This window comes from Sorex fumeus, unplaced genomic scaffold, assembly GCF_029834395.1.
Source record: "Sorex fumeus unplaced genomic scaffold, SorFum_2.1 ptg000018l, whole genome shotgun sequence".
Lineage (NCBI taxonomy): Eukaryota > Metazoa > Chordata > Mammalia > Eulipotyphla > Soricidae > Sorex > Sorex fumeus.
The window spans coordinates 25,497,604-25,517,954 of record NW_026606075.1 but is presented as its reverse complement, the minus strand read 5'-3'; the positions used below and the strand labels follow the sequence as shown (position 1 = coordinate 25,517,954).

Genomic DNA, 20,351 nt, shown 5'->3' with positions numbered 1-20,351 from the left:
AAGTGGAGCAGGAATTGGCTATAATTCAGCTAAAGAGAATATATTTGAAAATTTAAGAATATAGATATTGGTGCATACATTTAAAATAGTATAGTAAATCCAATATTGAATATTTAGACTTACAATTGAGTACAGAGAGAAAGTTTGAGGCATCACAGGAAGATACATGTGCAAGGGTTCTAATAGGCAAGGTGAACACTGCAAGACGTCTGAGAAGTCATGGAGGAGCATCTTTTTTTTTTTAATTTTTATTAGTGAAACACCATGAGGTACAGTTGTGGATTTACAGATTTTTGTGCTTGGGTTTCGGTTATACAATGATCAAGTACCCATCCCTCCACCAGTGCCCATTTTCCACCACCACGGATCCCAGTATCCCTCCCACAGCCCATCCCCCCATCCCACCCTGCCTCTGTGGCAGGGCATTCCCTTTTATTCTCTCTCTCCTTTTGGGTGTTGTGGTCTGCAAAAGAGGCATTGAGTGGCAATCACGTTCAGTCCATAGTCTACTTTCAACATGTATCTCCCCTCCTGGGAGGATATGGAGGAACATCATTTTACCCTAATCTGTGTATTGGGGTTTTCCGAGGAGCAGGAGGAGACAGCATGGACTCTGCCTCTTGCTGAGGGAAAGTCAAAGAATTTGCATCCCCTGAATCAGGCAAGCACACAGGACACCTCCCTATTCTGTTCCTTGTCAGCAATTCATATCATGAATCATGGTTTAGTACGTTTCCTTTCTTACCTTAATCCTTTAGAATATACTGTTTCCAAAATATCATTCCCACTATTTGGAAATTCATACCTGTAGATGCCCGACTTGAGGATTTTAAAGTCCAGTTCAAATAAATGAGTAAGATTGACATAGGAAAGACAACTTTTTTGTTGTTTTATTAAGGAGGGAAATTATAATTGCAATTAATAAGGAATGCTATTCTTTATAATAAATATTACTTAGTGAAACAAAAGGTATGCTATTCTAACAAAAGGTATACACATCAAGATAATAAGGACATTGCCTTAAAATAAATTTCAATAAAATTACCTTTATGAAAAAGATATCTTATTTTCCTTGTTACTGCCATTTTACTACAGTCTGGTGGAAAACTGATCTCATGAAACCTGTTCTATAGAATTATTGGAAATTACGCTTTGTGATCAAAGGTCTCAGTTATACCATTTCTCACACTTCCTTGGGACTCTTAAGATATTATGGCAAAAATTTTAGATGTACTTTAATTGCATTATAACTATGTGTGAAGAGACTTTAAGTTCAAACCTCCTGTGTTAAGTTCAGGTGAAATTGGCTAGCTTTAATGATTATTTAAAATGTGCCTAGAGGTGGGCCTGGAGATAATGTAGTATGTACAGTGGGTAAGTCACTTGCCTTGCATGCAATTAACCTAATTTCCATTCCCACCCATCCCCTTCTTCCCACACCACATATGGTCCCCCAAGTCCTGCCTGAGTGCAGAGCTAGGAATAAACTCTGAACATTGTCATGAGTGGCCCCAAAAATAATAAAAAATGCCCGGAACAATATAGTTTTATGATGCAGTTTTAGAATAAGATGTCATAAGATTGAGTACCTATTAAGGGTTCAGTTGCAAATAAGATGTAGAGGTAATATTGACACCTATGAAATAGTAACAGCTAATGCAAGTCAGAATGTAGGTGAGAGTTTTTCATTTTTCATTTCATCATCCTGTTATTCGTCGATTGCCTCGAGCAGGCCCCAGTAACGTCTCTTTCATCCTAACCCTGAGATTATGTTCAAGGCTCTTTACTACTACTTTGGACAAACTTGCAGGCTATCGAATGTAGCCTGCCCACAGGGCAGAGTCTGGCAAACTCCCCGTGGCGTACCAAATATGCCAAATACCAGTAGGTGAGAGTATATAGCAGTTACCCATGAAAACTAGAATAATCTGGATGTCCTCATGAAGAATGTAGGGTTTGAGTAGAAAACAAGAGAAAGATACCGCATGTGAGTTTAAATTATATAAGAATTTGGGGCTGGAGCGATAACACAGCAGGTAGTTTTGCCTTGCACATGGCCGACCCAGGTTCAATTCCCAGCATCCGATATGGACCCCCGTGCACCACCAGGAGTAACTACTGAGTGCATGAGCCAGGAGTAACCCCTGTGCATCGCTGGGTATGACCCTAAAAGAAAAAAAAGTTATAAAAAAGTTTAAAGAAAAGAATGGTGAGTTTAATAACTATCAAGAGTTTTAGGTGTCTTGATTTTTAACATACTTTGAGGAAGGCCCTAGAGGAATCATAAAAATGCATTCAGTATTCTTTTGTTTTTGAACCATAATAGAACAGTCCATTAAAATTCTTACTTTTTCCTTACTCAAAATAATTGTACATTTTTCCTTCCTCATCTGAGAAGCAGGTGGCTGACTGCTCATGCTAGACACAAATCATTTATAATTATAATAAAAATAGTCAGCCACAAAATCACAGCTTCAGTTCTGTGGGTCATCACCTGAACATTGGGTCACCTTCCCTGGAACACCTACATGTACTTGTGGCAGGTTAGGATTGAGGAGCCTTTATGCAATGTTTCATCACTAATGACAAAATAAATCTCAAGTGTCAAGAAGTGCTGCCCTGAATTCACCTCGACTCTGCCAGAAGTAATGGATCAGGACCAACATCCATTAGTGCCAGGCTGCCCTCGATAAGTACTGACACAGTGTTTTTGGCTGATATTTTGGGTATCTGCCTATTTGGGGGGACCAAGAAGTCACATTGTAGCTTCAGAAACAGAGTCCTAAGTTTTTTCTTCGAACATTTACCTTTTGCCGATTATAATCTAATCAGATTTTTATTACAATATCTGCTACCTAAACTTAAAAAAAAGGCAGTAATACTTTTCTGAGTAGGGCTCTTGAAGAACTTTATGTTCAAACAGGTCATGATCTTTTACTTGTTCGCTTCGGGGTCACACCCACACTCAGGGCTGCTTAGCTGATCAAGGCTCGCTGCTGGCGGTGCTTGGGAACCATGTGCAGTGCTGGGGATGAAATGTAGGTCAGCCAGATGCACAGCAAGTGCTTTTGCCTTTGTACTGTCTCTCCAGCCCACTGCTTGGTCTTGAGTCCATTTCAGGACTGTGTTCCTGTCATGTACAAACATATCCCCAGTATGTGGAGAAGGTCTGCCTTAAATTGGCATCCTTTCCCAACATAGTCTTATGTTGCTTAAAATATTTTTTAAATGTATATATGTATATGGTTTGGACATATTGAGAGATTATTATTTTGTTTTATACCTCTAAAATACCAGTTCCTTTGAGGTTTCTATACTTCATCTGTTTCTATTTTGAGCGAAAAGAATTACTATAGAAAAAAAATTCAAAAACTTGCATGACATGGGAACGTGCTTAAACTGGAGGAGAGAAATGCGTTTCTCACAAGGCCTGTTTCATGTGCTTCCAAGCTCCTGTGAGCACTTCACTTTCAAACCCATGCCCCTGAGTCCAGGCTTCTTGGTCTTTGGTTGGTTGGTTTGGTTTGCGGCCACACCCAGCAGTGGGCAGAACTTATTCCTGGCTCTGTGTTCAAGGATCACTCCATATGGGATGTCAGGAGTAGAACCCAGGTGAACTGTATCCAACTCGAGCACCCTACTCTCTATCTTCTCTCCATGCTAAGGCGAGCACCCTACTGCTGTCTTTTGCCCAGCCCCGCTCCATGTGGCCCGTTAGTGGCAGTCGTATCCATGATAACATGCTGGATGCTTTCCCTCTGTTTGTCTTCTTTGTCGGTGCTAGTGTGTCTGTCCATGTTCTTCCTGTCTAGAACTCTGTGCCTCTCTACTCCTCCCATTGAGCCTTTCCCTAGCGCCTGTCCCCATTTCCTCACTGCCCACTAGGCTTTGGTCTCCCGTCCTCTGCTGTGCTCGTGCCTGCTGAGAGGGCCAGGCACAGACCCAGGCTCTACCCTATGTGCTCTACTGCTGAGAGCCACATGCGTGTTCTCTGCCGAGTTCTCTCCTCTGTCCTTCCACCCACTTCCTTATCATTTTCTTCCTTTCCTTAAAAATTTTTTTTATTAAGGCATAGTTAATAAACTTATTTTAATTTTTTATTAAGCCATAAATTTTTTTTTTATTAAGCCATAGGACTGGAGCAATAGCACAGCAGGTAGGGTGTTTGCCTTGCACACAGCCAACTTGAGTTCGATTCCTCCGACCCTCTCAGAGAGCCTGGCAAGCTACCAAGAGTATCCCGCCACAATGCAGAGCCTGGCGAGCTCCCCGTGGCATATTCGATATGCCAAAAACAGTAACAAAAAGTCCCACAATGGAGATGTTACTGGTGCCTGCTCAAGCAAATCGACGAACAACGTGCCATAATTGACAATATTGTCCATAGTTGATTTTTAGGCGGACATTGTCCTGGCACTCTTCCCACTGCCATTGTCATCTCCCTTCCACCAGTGCCCCGGATCTATCTCCTTCATAGGCGTGTTGTTTTTAAGTTTGGTTGTTGTGCTTTGGGTCTCGTTCTTTCAGTGTTGTTGACTGTGTAGTTTAGATGCATAACTAAACCACACCTCTACCCCACTGATGAGCCTGAGACTCCTGCCCCCTGCTCTGGTTATTTCCCCCTTCTATTTCTTCTTTCTTCTATACCTTAGGACCAAGGATGATCTGGGTCTCCCAACTTAACTCTCTTGCACACCCTCATACTGTTATTCTCTACACCACAGATAAGCGAGAGCATCTTGTGTTTGTCCTTCTTTGGGCTCACTTCGTTTAACATATTACCCTCCAGTTCTATCCAAGTTGCAGCAAATCCCAAGTGCTTCCTTCCCCCGACCCTCTTTTTTTTTTTTTAACATCTGGCACATCCTTGGCTGCCTACTTTCGTTCCTCCTGGCAGAGAAGTTCCATTTCTCACACAACTCGAAACTGCCCGCTCCCCTGTTACCAGCTCTCACACACATCTCCCCAGCCTTGGTGTGATGCTGTAGTTGCTTCTCAGACACTTTCCCATTCAGCTATCACAGCCCTGCCCTGGGCCCTCCCGGCTGAAAATTATACCTCAAAGCAAAGCTCTGCACGCTGCTGCCTTCTAGCCTCCCCCAGCCCAATGCTGGATCTGTAAATGTCTTATTGGAAAATATTCAGGCCACTTGGTTTCTCTGTGGTCGGTGGCTGCTTGGTTCTTGTCCCAGAGTGAGGATTCACTGCCCTCGGTTGTAGAGACTCTGTGCTTTATGGGGAAAGTTGCCCAGCCCTGCTCTAAAGGTCCTGGCCTTTCCACGCTAGGCCTTTGATTAAGTTCATTCTCTATAACTAACTTTCCATCATTCCTGTAACACATTTTAAAATCCTTTGGCTTGATAATTGGGGATTTTCTCTTGCCTGCTTGCACAGCTTCACACACCCAACCCAGCTTGCTGCACCAGGCTCCTCATTCTCTTGAGAACCGCCCCCCCCCCGCCCCCGCCCCCCACCCCCACCATCACCAGCACTTGCCCTTCCCATGCTCAACCCATTTCAGACCTTCCTGTGGTCTGAAAGGATCGACTCAGGAGTTGGCAAAAATGCCATTTTGCTGTCCTCTTCACCTTTTTATCTTAAAACAAGACAAAACAACCTCAGCAAGCTTTTCTTTTCTTTTCTTTTCCTTTTTTTTTTTTTTTTGAGAGAGACTTCCTGCTAACGGTGCAGTGCCAGTGCCTATGGTAGCATTATTGATTTGCAGATGTTGCAACTCTAGCTGGTCTGTATTAAGTCAAGGACTGTTACTGACTAGAACATCTTCCTCCCCTCCTCCAGCCATGCGGGGCTGCCCACCTCCATGTCCCTCTTGATGCATTTTCCTATCACTTCTTGCAAGCCAGAGACTTTAGCAGCAGCCTCAACTCTTAATTCTTCACCCCTTAATTTACAGAGAACTGGTTGCTCTTCTCCAAGCCCAAATCCCTGGCTGCTGAAGTTCTGGCCTGGGGTTCGGAGAGTGAGGTACATACAGCACAGAATTTAAGAAACTGCTTCCTCTCAGTGTGGGGCAAGCAAAGACCTGCACCAAGAAGTGAGGTGTTTGCTCTGGGCACCCCCACTATTGTTGCCAGTGGCTCCTTCTCTCCCTCCCCCCTCCCTGCCCCCTCCCCTGGACTCCTCCCCACCCTCATCTTTCCTTCTCCAAGTTTACCTTCATGTTGCTGATAAGATCTTGTCAGGCTTGGATGGCATCTTGGTTCATCAGTTTCCTCTCTTGACCCTCTGAGAGGAAGAGCTACAAAGAGCTCTGTATTTTGTCCCTCAGAACTACCTTAGTGTGCCGAGCTCTGGCACACTGGAAGAACATTATCTTCCCTCCCTTGGAACTTTCCCTTTTTTGCTTGGAAAATTCTCATTGTTCAAGACTCAGCATGACTCACCACAGTTAGCTTTTATGGGAATATTTTCAGAATTCCCTAGAACTAATTAAGTAGCTTCTGCCTTTCCCCCCCTTAAGCAGAATGTACTCACCTTAATTACAGCAATGTGTTTCATTTTGTGTTAATTAGTATTTTTTTTATCTCCCAGAAAACCAAAGGCTTAGTGCCCAAGCTTCATGTTAGAATCATTTGGGGACATTTTCTTTGTTTCCCAAGTTCTTGTTGAAGCGACATTGAGTCAGTAACATTGGTAAACAGGTGCCCAGAATTGAATTCAGCATCTACGTATGTTACATTGTGATTCTCACCAATAGTCTAGGTGTTTGTTACTCAAACTCTATCCCAGAACCAGAATCTCAGCACCTGGACTGAGCATCTGTGTTTAATTTTTTTTTAATTAAAATCACCCTCTTCCAGATGATTCTAATACACAGCCATTGTGTAAACCAGAGATTTTTATTGAATGTCTGTGCTCGAGAGTAAGGGCATCTCTCTTCCTATCTGTCACTCTCCACACCGCCCTCTCCTCTTTCCTCAGGCCTCGGAGATGCTGGGCCTTCAGCAGGAGCTTGGCTACAAGCTGTGGCATTAAGTGGCCATCTGCATTCTGTGTGGGCTCTGTCCCGGGGACTGCTGAAGAGAGGTCTCTTCACTCTCTCCTGCAGCACCTACGAGCAGGAGAAGTTTGTCAAGATCCTGGGGTGTGGAATGTCTATGATTTCCATGAGGCACCATCAGGGACTCACTGTGACTCCTTAGACTTGGGTCTCACTGCTTTGGATACTGAGTATTTGCCCACGAGGACTATAGGTTTAGACATGCAGAATGCTGTTTTAGTCTCTTGTAAAGGCCCAGTCAGTGGCTGTGCAGGATACCAGGAAGATGAATGAAGATGGTGGGGGGATAGATGGGCTTCCTTGTTTTGACTCTTCTGTAACAGGACTGGTCAGTGGTTGGAAACTTGCCAGAAGGGGTGTGGGGGTTAGGGGTAGGCGGGGGTGAAAGGCAGTTAGGACAGAGAAGGGTCCAGTATGACAAAAATAGCTGGAAATGATCACTTTGGACAGGAACTGAGTATTGAAAGTAGGTAAAGGGATATACCTTAATACCCAAAAGGAGAGAGAGAGAGAGAGAGAGAGAGAGAGAGAGAGAGAGAGAGAGAGAGAAGAAGAAGAAGGAGGAGGAGGAGGAGGAGGAGGAGGAGGAGGAGGAAGAGAAGGAGGAGGAGGAGGGGAAGGAGAAGGAGAAGAAGGAGAAGAAAAGTTCCTGCCATATAGGCAGGGGGCTGTGGGGAGGGAAACTGGGGATATTGGTGGTGGAAATGTACACTGGTGAAGGGACGGGTGTTGGAACATTATATGATGGAAACCCAATCATGAACAACTTTGTAACTGAGTATCTGTGATTCAATTAAAAAATAAATTAGTTAAGAAAAACAAAAGAGTCTGGTAAGGGTGAAGGGCTTTACCTTGCATGTGGCTAACCCTAGTTCAATCCCTGGTACTATGTATTGTCCCTCAGCTCTGCTAATTAGTGGCCCTGAGCACTCCTAGGTGTGACCCAAATCCCACTCCCCTCCGAAAAAGAAAGGCTTTTCTGCCATCAGCTCACTGAGTCCAGAGATAGTGTCTGTGGGCCTTCAGGTGAAGTTAGAAGCCCACGAGGGCTTGTGGAACAAGTTATGGGTGCTTGATGCTCTGTTACCTGCATCTCCAGGCAGAGAGATCAGACTCTCCCAGACCCATGGATTTAAATGTCAGGCTTTCTAAATGGGAAAGTCAGCGATGTGCCTTCACGGTATCTGATATTTACAGTTCTTTCCAACTTTGGTGAGTTGACTTTTGTTGTAAATGTTCTCCGATGCAAATTAGAATGGGTTTTTCCCCCCATGTGTACATATACCTTTGCTATTATTGCTTTCTTTGTTTTGATTTGCTCTGTGAAAATCCACAGATGCATTCGAACACACAAGGGCCCTTATCTTTGGCTACTAAAAATAATCATTGGAAAAAGTAAGGCATGGATTTTAGGAGAAGCCTATTAATCTTGTATTTTAATAGGTTTTGAGTTGCAAAAAAAAATTGTCTTTGAGATAAAAAGAAAAAAAGAATTACTCTTCCAGTGCTATTTTGGATGATTTCTTTCCAGAACTTGAGCCAAGGGAAGCTAGACTGTGATTTTGTTCTTTGCACTATTGTGGAATCCTCTTTCTCTTCCTCTTTTTCTTCTTTTTGGTTTTTGGGTCACACCCGGCAGTGCTCAGGGATGTGCACTCAGAAATCAGTTGTAGCAGGACTTCGTGGGACCATATGGGATGTTGGGGATCGAACCTTAGTCAACAGAGTGTGAGGCAAGTGCCCTAACTGCTGAACTCTCACTTCAGCCTCCCCTGTAGTAGTTCTGTCCTTGCTGTTTCCTTCTCTTCTTTCTTTGGCTCATGTCAGTGAGGTTTTTTATTGAATAACCATTTCATACTGAATTAAGTGCATTATTCAAAAGCCCACTTTGGTGATACTTTCAACCCCATTATATAGACAAGAAAACTGAAGAACAAAGAAATTAAATCATTTGCTCAAGGTCAAGAATCTGCTAAGAGGTGAACAAAGCCAACGGTTTTAAGACCTTGGGCTTTTCACTGGGCTGGAGCAATATCACAGTGGGTAGGGCGTTTGCTTTGTATGCAGCCGACCCGGGTTCAATTCACCCGTCCCTCTCAGAGATCCTGGAAAGCTACCGGGAGTATCACGCCCGCACAGCAGAGCCTGGCAAGCTCCCCGTGGCATATTCAATATGCCAAAAACAGTAACAACAAGTCTCACATGGAGACGTTACTGGTGCCCACTCGAGCAAATTGATGATCAATGGGAGAACAATGCAACAGGGCTTTTCACTATTTGCTTCCTGACTCACAATTCAAAGTGGTAACTAGTACTGGAGTGAAAGTAAAGGATATCCCTGTATACCAAAACAAATGTACTTCAGCTTCCCCCTACTTTCCTCCCAATTCCTTTTGCAATAGGTCCACTTCCTGGAATTATCAATGAAAGACATCCATAGCACAAGCACTGAACTTGAGTTCTCTGTCACTATTTCTAATTCAAGCACAGAGTTGGAAACCAGCAATAATAAGAAATGGCAAATGGCAAATAAAGAGGGTGATGCTATGGGGTGGGTGGGTGGCAGGGCAACTGCAGAAAGGGACGGATCCCTGAATTTAATCATTTATGGTCTGCAGTGGCATCTGGCCAAGGAGATTCATAGCAACCATTTAGGGGTCTAGTTGAGGAGCCACAGGGCCACAGTCACAGCTTCTACATAAGTGCATTATGTGGGACGGAGGGGGGCAGAAGAAGCCTAAAAGGACAGACATCTCCCCACCACCATCCATGACAGAAGGGAAGGCCAGGGTCAGCGTTGAAGAGCTGACTCTCACATCTTCAGCCCAGCATATTCTGTCCTTCTGTTTAAAGTATTTAAAATACAATCAAAGTATTTTTTAAATTCTGGCAAGCTATCCGTGAGTACTCGATATGCCAAACACAGTAACAACAAGTCTCATGATGGAGACGTTACTGGGCCTGCTCGAGCAAATCGATGAACAGCGGGAGAACCGTGACCGTGACCGTGACCGTAGTTAACATGGTCATAATAATGTTAAAGTTATGGTACTGATGTGCCAAGTAACTGCACCCACCCCATAGGCTAAAAGAAAAGGAAAAGAAAAAAAATATTTTAGAGCAGCAATAAAGAGCTGGGGATCTGACTGAAAGTGAACCTGAACCCCCACCACTGTCCTCTGTCACTTCTGATCCCATCTTCACCCCCGATCCCTGTCTTGCTAGTACTTAGTTTTGGTTGATCTGTTGAGTTGGTTAGGTAAAACTTGGCTGAGGACATCTGCTGCAGGTAGAACTCAAGTTCATAGAAGCTTCAGGAAAACTGATGTCGGGGCTTCTTTTGAAAGGAGCCATGACTACAAAAGATTAAACATAAATTAGAGAATCAAGTTTTTTTTTTCTTAGTCCTGGGAATAAGTCAGTCTTATCATGTTATTCTTTTTCACTATTTCCAGAACCACAATTGTCGCTGTTACCTTCATTATATTTTTTAATTGAAAAAAAGTATGCCTCCTGGGTACTGTTTAGACAGTGCCCCACAAAAGCGGGGAGGGAGTGCTGGAGATAGGTTAGGGCACATGCTAGGCATGTCCCCAATCCCGCTTCTGTCCCTGCACTGCGCAGTTCCCCAGAGTAGCACTCTGGAGGCCCACAAGTACCACTATTGAGTGTGGCCCTGGAAGCCCCCAGTACCACCAGAGTGGTCCTGGTATCCCCAACTCTGCAGGCCCAAGTAGTGCCACATCCTTGCACTAAATTTCGGTCCCGAGACCTCCTGAGCACCTCTTGGGAAGCCCCCAAATCATTTTATAAGCACTACACTCCTCATGGCTGGGGAGAGTAGCCCAAGGTCCACTCTGGTGGTTTTTCCTAGTGATGTGGCCTGATGATGTGGCTCAGGGGTCACCTGCAGTGCTGTGGGCTGTGCATGTCAGGGATGTCACTGTGTGCCTGCAGAGGCCAGGCCTGTGCTCCTCCACTTTCAGTCAGATCCTCAGCTCTTTATTGCTCTAAAATATGTTTTTCCTTTTCCTTTTCTTTTAGCCTAAGAAAACCCTTTGGTGAAGGGTGAGTGTGATCACTGTCTCGTGGAGATTTCATATCCCTGAATTCAGAATCCCAACACAATGGTTTGAAAATCAGGTCTTGCATAAACAAGTTAGATGTGAATAACTGAAGTGCTTAAAACAGTGTTTTAAAAACTTTTGGCTAAGAATAACTATAAGAAAAGCACCACTGGGGCTGGAGAGATAGTACATCAGGGAGGGTACTTACCCTTCAAGCGGCCAACCTGGGGTTAGATCCCTAGTATCATGTCAAAACAATCCTGTGTAGTTTAAATGTGAGATTCAAAAGATCCAGAAGTCAGACTAGGGAATCAAGCACCTAGACCTGCTTTCCAGTACCTGTCTCTCAGTCTGTTTTTTCACCGTAAGATAAGGGACTTTGAGGGCTGGAGAGAGCACAGTCTTTAGAGTACTTACATGTAAGTACATGCATGCATGTAAGTTGCTTGCATGCAGGCAACCGGGGTTCAATATCCATCTCTTGCTATGGTCCCCTGAGCTTGCCAGGAGTGATCCCTGAGTGCAGAGCCAGGAGAAATCCCTAAGCACCACCAGGTATGACCCAAAACAAACAAACAAAATTTAAAAGGGACTTAGACTTAAGACACTGTTTAATTCTGACCATTGGCAACAGCATAAAGAGGGGAAAGCTGAGAAGGCCAGCTGCAGGCAGGGACACAGCTCAGCTCTGAGTGCCCAGGGACTGTCCTTTATAACACCCTGTAGAAAATGTGGAAGTACAGAAACATATAAGGTAGGTGACACATTTGTACTCTGGCCATCCCCAGTGATGACTCCAGAGACATCAGGCCATAGTGCACTTTGATCTGTTTGGCTTTGGTTAGTTCACACTATCAATAAACCCTTCAGGGTTCTCTCCTAAACCTTTAAGGTCTCAAAGTTCTTGGCTAGGCTTGATGCTGCCTGTAGCAGGCCCCCTGGAACCATCTAATAATAAACCAATATCGTAGGCACCTTTAGATCATAATCACATTTTAACCAGAGTAGAAATGAAGCACACAGTTTACTACACATCTTAATGCTCAAACTGCCAGCCATCGAAGAATTTACAAAACCTTGACCTTGTTCCTCTTCCTCAGGTGTCTCTCAGATGTGAAAGCTTCCCGGGGGCCACAGTGAGAATGAGACACCCCCTTGCTCCCTTGCCCCTAGTTATAGCTCCCTGTCCTCCCAGTCTTGCCTTATGCTGAAGCAGTCGCTGTGCCCATGGTCTCTCTCGCCACAGTGCTCGCCCTGATGGAGGATGAAGGAAGATTATGGGCCTGAGCCCAGGTGCCTGAATGCACCCTGGCGCTGCTCCGGCCTGGGCATATAATGTCAGGAGCCATGGAAGGTTCTGGTCTGTTTGCCCCTTCCTGTTAGTGGCCATGGTCTGATGGAGTTGTTGGGAGGGTTGTCCGAGATATGGCTGTGAAGATGTCTCCCCTGCTCCGGGGCTCAGAGTAGACATCCGATAAAGCTTTGTTGTTTTTCCTTCCCTTTAAGGTAAGGGACCATGACTTCTAAATCTGTACATTTCTAGTACTTCTGGAAAACTTGTTCTCAGTGGGAACTGGATAAACTTCCTCCTAAAATGGGAATTGAACCTTCCCTGTTTAAGGAAACTGGGTCTATTTATTTTAGAGATTATTATTTATAGAAATAATGCAAGATAAAAAATGTAACTGCTTGGCTTTCTCTAATTAGCTATTATTAATATTAGCTATTATTTACAGCTAATAGAAAACAAAGTAATATTAGTATTATTAACATATAATTATTATGAGCTAGTTAATATTATCTATTGTTTATAGACAATAAAAATAATTTTCTGAAATAGCTGATATGTATCTTGAGGCAGTAACAAATTCTGACAATTTTTTTTCTGGTTTACTTAGTTTAGACTTTCTAAACACAAGAAAATATCAGTGCTACATGGGCTGAAGGGTCCTCTATTTAATGGGTTATTCTTTTAAGATATCTATTTTTATACATTTATTATAAACTGCATAAATTCTCTGGAAGAATTAGAAATAAGTTGATGGCAGTTTCCTTTGGGAAGAAGGTTAACGGTCAAGAAGGAGATTTATTTTCACTGTATGCATTTTCATATGATTTGAAATTTGGGCTAGATAGGCATTTTTTTTGTTTTGGGGTCACACCAGGTAATGTGCTCAGGGATCATTCCTGGTGGCCTTGGGGGACCATATGAAATACTGGCGGTCAAACCCAGGTTGGCCACGTGCAAGGCAAGTACCCTGCCTGCTGTACTACCCTCCAGCCCTGGTAGGCATGGTTTTAAAAGTTATATTTATATTAGTATATATATATATACATGTTTATTGGATATATGTATATATGCCTATTAGTGTGCATATATATATATATATTCCTATACACTAGTAGTAATGTAACAAGAAATTTGAGTGGTAGATCTTTATTTTTAACTTTATTAATAATTGTTTTATATAACAAAATCTTCCATACATTTTTGTTGGGTTTTGGGGGGCCACACTTGGTGATGCTTGGGGACTATTTCTAGCTCTGTACTCAGGACTGACCCCAACAGTGCCAAGAATTGAACCTGGTGGGATATATGCAAGGCAGGAGCTTTGCTTACTATATCATCTTCCCAGCCTCATTATAAATGCTGTTTCAGACCTTTTTTCTCAGGTGGCTTTCTGTACAGGTGTGGGTCAGTGGAGACTTCCTGTCACATGAGCTGTTGTCTACACAGTCAAGGGGAAGCTCAGCCTTTCCTTCTGCGGAGCTCCTAGAGCTCAGGTTCAGGACTGTGCCCACCCCCTGCTGCTAAGGGGGGTGGAGGTGGGGCAGGGGGCAGGCAGGGGAAGCAGCATCAGAGAGTCAGAACCCACACTTCATAGAGCTGGGGTATAGTTGAGAGAAAACAGGCTCTCTGTGACTCCCAGAAAATTGAGAGCCACAGGCCTTTGAGTCCAGCCCACCAGGACCATCATCCCCACCCCAGAAAAACCAGAGCTCTGTCTTCCGCTGGACCTTAGTTTGGGAACTTGTTTTTAATAAGATATTCAGTTTCTCCTTTTCCTTTGGTACCCACTGAGTGATTATCAGCAGGGTCCTTCGTTTCTTCCGAGCTTCCTTGATATTAACCCCAAAGGGATGGAGTGAGGATTAGATATTACTAATTTATGCAAATACTTAGAGCTGGTAAGTATTCCTCAGAGTGTTAGTGACCATTTTTGGTTTCTGAATTTGGAATTCCATCAGGGATTCCTAAATCTTGACACCATGGCAGCCACAGGTCATTCCAATGGGTTTCTGGAAGCCCATTTTCCAAGCAGTAGGATTGCTGAAGATACAGATATCATCACAGGCAAGCTGAGTTACTGGGGATTTTTCTGAGCCCCAAGTCTGTGATTTTGTGAGTTGCAAGTCTGAGGCTCTTCTGCTCCCCAAGGCTTCCTGGGGAGATCAGACTGTTTTAGAAATTGCCATGCCCAGGGCTGCTTGTTCATTAAATTGTCCTTTGCACATGAACTGGTATTCAGGATAGGAGCAATCTCCTGTTTGGAAAGATAATCTGTGTATGTATAATTAGGAAATAGCCACCCAGAGGCCAGAGGGGAAGTAAAGAGATGAGGCTCTTGCCTTCAACATGGCCAATCTCTGTGGAATCCCCTTCACCACATAAGGGCCCCCAAGCACTTCCAGGAGTGACCTAAGCGCAAAGACAGGAGGAAAAGCCTTGAGCACCATAGGTGCTCAAGTTGGTGTCCCAACTACCTGCACAAAATGCCACCCACACTCAAGCAAAGAATGACTGCCACCTCTTTGCAGCATCTCAGGAATTGTGTTATTGTACCATTGCTCCAACATTCACTGTTCCCTGCAACCATCCGCAGTGGCTTGTCATAATGTGAGAGACCCCAGCCTTGCTAGGGGTCCTCCTCCTGGGTCTCATATTAATCTATTAACTGTGTGTTAAGCAAATGAATTTGGGTTGAATGTTTAAATAAGATATTTCCCACCTTACTCTAAAGCGATAAATATACCTTAGGGTTTTTAAAGCTTATTACTTAAATGGTGCTCAGTATCTGAGTATCTTCGGAAAGGGACTATTCAAATTGTTGTTTGGTGGGAAGGGAGAAGACAGAAATGCATGCATAATGAAGTATCAGCTTTGTAAACTCCATATACAAATGTAACAGACTTTCACTTACTAATCATGCCATTTCTTCTAGATATTGCACAAACTCTGGGAAGTCTCCCTGAATATTGAGTCACACTTGCTCTGCTTAATATGATTTTTGTCCTTGGAAAGAGCTTGGGATGAAATTGTGGACAGTCTGAATTTTTTTTTTAGAAGCAAGTGAATTAAAAATTCAAGTGCATACTCACGATGATCCCCAGAGGGACATTGACCTAACTTGGAGTATCCATTTTGTTTCCCTGAAAGAAGAAAATCATCTTTGGAAAGTTGAACATTTTCCAACCTGCTAACAGCTATTTCTCTTCTCCTTAGGTTCATTTCATACCCAATTCCAAGAAGAAAGTTTTCTCTTAGGAGAAGAATATTTTAAAGTGAGCTTAGCTAATCTGTATCTTCACCTTCCTTGACTCATAAGGAAAAGCCGGGGCTATAGAGAAAGAACTCTGGCATCCTTTGGCTCCAAAAAAGACCAGTGACTGCAGCCTTTTCATAACTGAATACCAGCACTGGTCCGCACTGGTGGTTGAAAACCAGTCTCTGACAGGATCCATATGTGTCTCACATTAAGTGGCCAAATCATGGTGCAGGCAGACTTCTGAAGATCTGGGGTCCATATTGATCTGTTGTGATCTGGGCTGGACATTCAGATCAGAGGGAAATGACCATGGTGTGCTGTGGGTCTGCTCTGAGTGAAGATACCCGACTCAGAAGGCTGGCAAGGATGTGACTCATTCCTCTTGGCCCTTGCTTTCTAGCCCAGTGGCCCCTGGTAGCCCTCAACATGCAAGCTGATGCTGCGTGTGCCCTGAAGGGTGTACGTGACAGGTCATGTCCCCATGAGCACTGTTGGCCTGTATTTTGTCCCTGGTTTATTTGCTGTGATTTACGTCTTTCCCTCCCACACTGACGTGACTCTTTGTTTTCTGTGTGTTGCAGGAAGCATAGTGTACCTCGGGATGATGGTGGGGGCGTTCTTCTGGGGCGGCCTGGCGGACAAAGTGGGAAGGAAACAGTCTCTTCTGATTTGCATGTCTGTCAACGGATTCTTTGCCTTCCTTTCTTCATTTGTCCAAGGCTATGGCTTCTTTCTCTTCTGTCGCTTACTTTCCGGATTCGGGTAAGGTTTGCTTCTTCATATTTTGTACAGATGTATTTATTCTTCATAATGGTACATGTCCTCCACTCTCGAGGGCCTTGTTACCAAGAAATGGCCTCTTCCCACACCCCCCTGTCTTCATGTCAGCCCTAGGAGCCTCCAGGCTGCTTCTTAGAAATGTTAACTATTAACCATTAAGTCCCGAAGTGAAGGAAGCTTACGCTTGTGTTTCATTCTTTTCATTTAGTGCTTCACTTTGAGGAAATGCAATATTGTTTTAAATGCAGACATCAGAGTTCTCTGGTGGAGCAAAATAATAATAATAATAATACGTAAATGTATTTTACTTTTGAAAAATTGATAAAGAAATAGCTAAAGAAATAGCTCTGATCCAATTATTATGAACTAATTAAAAGTTTGAGCACTAAAGTTTAAGAGCATGCTCTTAAATCCAGGATGAGAATGTCTCAAGTAAATGTTGTTTGATGTATGTGTACTAACAGCATATTTAACTATGTAGTAAGCCTTCTTCTTGAGACATAATAGGGCTTTTGGTATGTTCCCTAATTCTGTTAAATTAATGAAAGTTGTAGTATTAGTCAAGTGTAAAGACCTAAGTACAGTTGGCTGTACTGTTATTTTCTCCATGAAGTATGAAACATTTCTATAATAACTGAATCCACAAACTTAGGAAAACCAAATCTCTTGTTTAGGAAAGAATGAAAAACACTGTGTTGATTCACACAAAAATGCTAAAATGTTTTGGACTTATAATTGATAACATTAGTTTAATTTGAGACATTCTTCATGAGGCTCATAATGTAAGATGAATCTGTGAATCTATGGGAAGATGAATCGATGGGAATAATATAAATGGAAATAGTCAGTGAAGAAAGGGAAGGTGATAGTGCTGGTAAGTTTGAGACTCAAGTAAATTGTGGTTGATGATACTGGTGCCCACCCAGAAAAGCACAATTTTGTCCCAAGAGAAGGTCAGAGAACTTCTGTTTTCTTCTTAGGCACATGTAACAGGAATACTTTCAGATAAAAGAGAGGACTATTAGAAATGCAAAGCTTCAGAGGGAATGACTGTTGTTGGGTTGTAAGATTTGAAATCAGTCCTCGTTAGTGCAGGGTAAGAAAGACTGAAGAAGGAGAGCAACAATTCCATGATGGGAGGTAGGTAACATTTGTGGGTTTTTTTTTTCTTTCAGGGGTTAGAGAGGAAGTTGGGCCATACCTCGTCTGTGTAGAGATAACTAATGACTTTGTGCTCAGGGATCACTCCTGGCAGTGCAGAGAGACTGTGTATGGTGTTAGGGATGGAACCTGGGCAAGGCAAGAACCTGACCCACTGTACCACCTGACCTGGTAGATAGCAGTTTTAATGAACAACAAAAATCACAAAACTTTGTCTTGGGTGGACGCAAGACAAGTTTTTCACCCTTCCTATCAAATCATAGAAGTTGACAGAGAAGACTCTGCTGGATTTAATCATGCACGTGACCAGATGGTCTTAACACAATGCTTTCTCAGGTTTGAGTTATTTTGGGGATAGGAAGCCAAGAAGAATGAAATTGCAAATAACAGGGAAGGGAAATAGAAGCCTCCAATTGCCCAGATCCAGAGCATTGAGGTCGATGAAATACCTGTCTCTCTTGCTTGCCTTCCCCAAAAGCTGTCTCAGAGGATACTTCAGGAATACAATGGTTTTCTTCTACTGATTAATGAACCACTTTTCAGTTCATTAAAAACAATTTTTTTCATTATATAGTTTTCTACCACAGGGTTTGTGATAAAACTGAATTTTTTGGATTAACTCAGATTTTTATTAGTTGTTTTTTGGTTTTTGTTTTTTTTTAATGTGTGTGTGTGTGTGTGTGTGTGTGTGTGTGTGTGTGTGTGTGTGTGTAGGGTGAAGAGGACTTCACTAGCAGTATTTAAGAGTTCAGGGACCATTCCTGGTAATACTCAACTTAGCAATTTCAGGCCTACCAAACAGGTACTCAGACCCATCTGGGGAGACCAGGGCTACCCCAGCAGTATTCAGGCATCAACAGGGTCACACCCAGCAGTACTCAGGAGCTATGCATTGCTGGGGATAAAACTCAGCGCCCCGCACATTCAAGGCTTACACTTCAATTCTTCGAACTACCACCCTGTCCATGTGAAGTTTTAAACATTATAGCCCTGTATGCACTATGTCTTGGACATAGTAGGCAAATACATGTCTAGGTTGCACAAATTTCAGGAGTGTTTCTACATATCAAGGTGATGTATTCCAGTAAACCCAGATAGTTGAAGAGTTTGTGAAAGTGTAAAGACATTTTGTCCTTAAGGACAAAATTTATTGATTAGAATCAGTAATTTTCTTTGTAATGATGGGAAGGGGGGCTTTTCCTCAGTGTAGGAGAAGTGCTAAGACCTCAGAGATTAGCTCCGTATACTGTCAATTTATGCAGGTATTTTAGACCATATACTTAAGAGGCTACAATAGATTTAAAGCAGAGTAAATTGAGACACTTGAAGAATAGGAGGCATTATTTGGGACTCTTTGTTGAAGAACGATTTCTGCTAAAGACTTTAAGGTAAGCCATTCTTACCACCGGGAAAGGCCAAGTGTTTCCTTTCCTTTCTGTTATCTATGTAATATCCCTAGCTTGTCAGAAGGATGCTAATAGCCTAAGTCTGAATTCCAGTGCTTTCTATTTGCAGTCTTCTCCAGGAAATTTCAACTAAACCCACAGACTCAAAAGTACCTGACTGTGGTCAAATTATTATGGCAATGTCCATTGCCGATCTGGATTATGACATGGTAAACCCAGTTGAGCGCAGCAGGGGAAAAGGGCTGCTATGGTGGCTGTAAAATATTTTAAATGAATGGACTGCCCAGAAGCTAATTCAAGGACAGTATAGTAGTAGAATCCACAAGGGTCTATTCATGATATCATCCTTTGCTCTGTCACAGATGGCTCATTTCTCGAAATATTGGAACTGACCTAGCATAGCATAGACCGTGTGTTGCTAATCATGAGACTCAGACTCAGCTGGTCTCTCATGGAGAGATTGGACGCTAACCCACTGTGACTTCACATCTCTGCCCTGGAACTGCACAGGGAGTCAGGGAATCCATGTTCTCCTGAGCTTGCCTTCGCTGGGAGGTCTTGGGAGAGTCACTGAGGCTGCTGGGCCTGACTTGTCTTTTGCAAAAGAGAGATGGCAGTGCTGGAAAGATGGAAATCCCTACATTGAAGTGAGAGGATCAGGTGAAATAGACTGCAAGTACATGGTAAGGGGGGAAATGTGAGCTATTAGTGTCAAGATTCTCCCACAGTTCGGCATCAGTCTCTTTAGTCTGGTGCAAGTCATTCAGATTAGTGTCCGTTGCCTCAGAGCAGGGGAGAGAGAGTAGGAGAGGCCCCTTTCTGGCTTATGAGTTTCAAGTCTCTTCCATGACTAAAAGAGGGCATCGTGGGCAGAAGATTTTAAAGAAATCAGGATGAGTGAGAAAAGTCAAGCATACGTGTTCTTGGAGTAGATAAAGAATCCCCCGGACTGGGCATTCAGGTGATTTAAACTTGCTAGGGGGAGGAACATGTAAGTGTGTCCTGGGAGCGGGGATATGTGTACTTTTTTTTTCTATGCCCGGTTTTTAAAAATATTTTTTATTTAATTAAAGGGCTGGAGCAATAGCACAGCGGTAGAGCGTTTGCCTTGCACGCAGCCAACATGGCCGAGCCGAGTTCGATTCCTCCGCCCCTCTCGGAGAGCCCGGCAAGCTACCGAGAGTATCTCGCCCGCACAGCAGAGCCTGGCAAGCTACCCACGATGTATTCGATATGCCAAACACAGTAACAACAAGTCCCACGATGGAGACGTTACTGGACCCACTTGAGCAAATCGATGAACAATGGGAGGACTGTGACCATGATTTAATTAAAGAACGGTGATATACAAAGTTACTGATGTTTGAGT

At 43.3% G+C, this 20,351-nt stretch overlaps 1 protein-coding gene across 1 annotated transcript in view; it reads left to right on the top strand.

Annotated features, from left to right (window-relative positions):
- The window catches only part of SV2C (synaptic vesicle glycoprotein 2C), a 171,882-nt gene that overhangs the window by 36,919 nt on the left and 114,612 nt on the right, over nucleotides 1-20,351 (top strand). Inside the window, exon 2 of the mRNA XM_056112502.1 lies at nucleotides 16,217-16,397. Coding sequence (XP_055968477.1) covers nucleotides 16,217-16,397 — 181 coding nt within the window. The remainder of the gene's footprint in view (nucleotides 1-16,216; nucleotides 16,398-20,351) is intronic.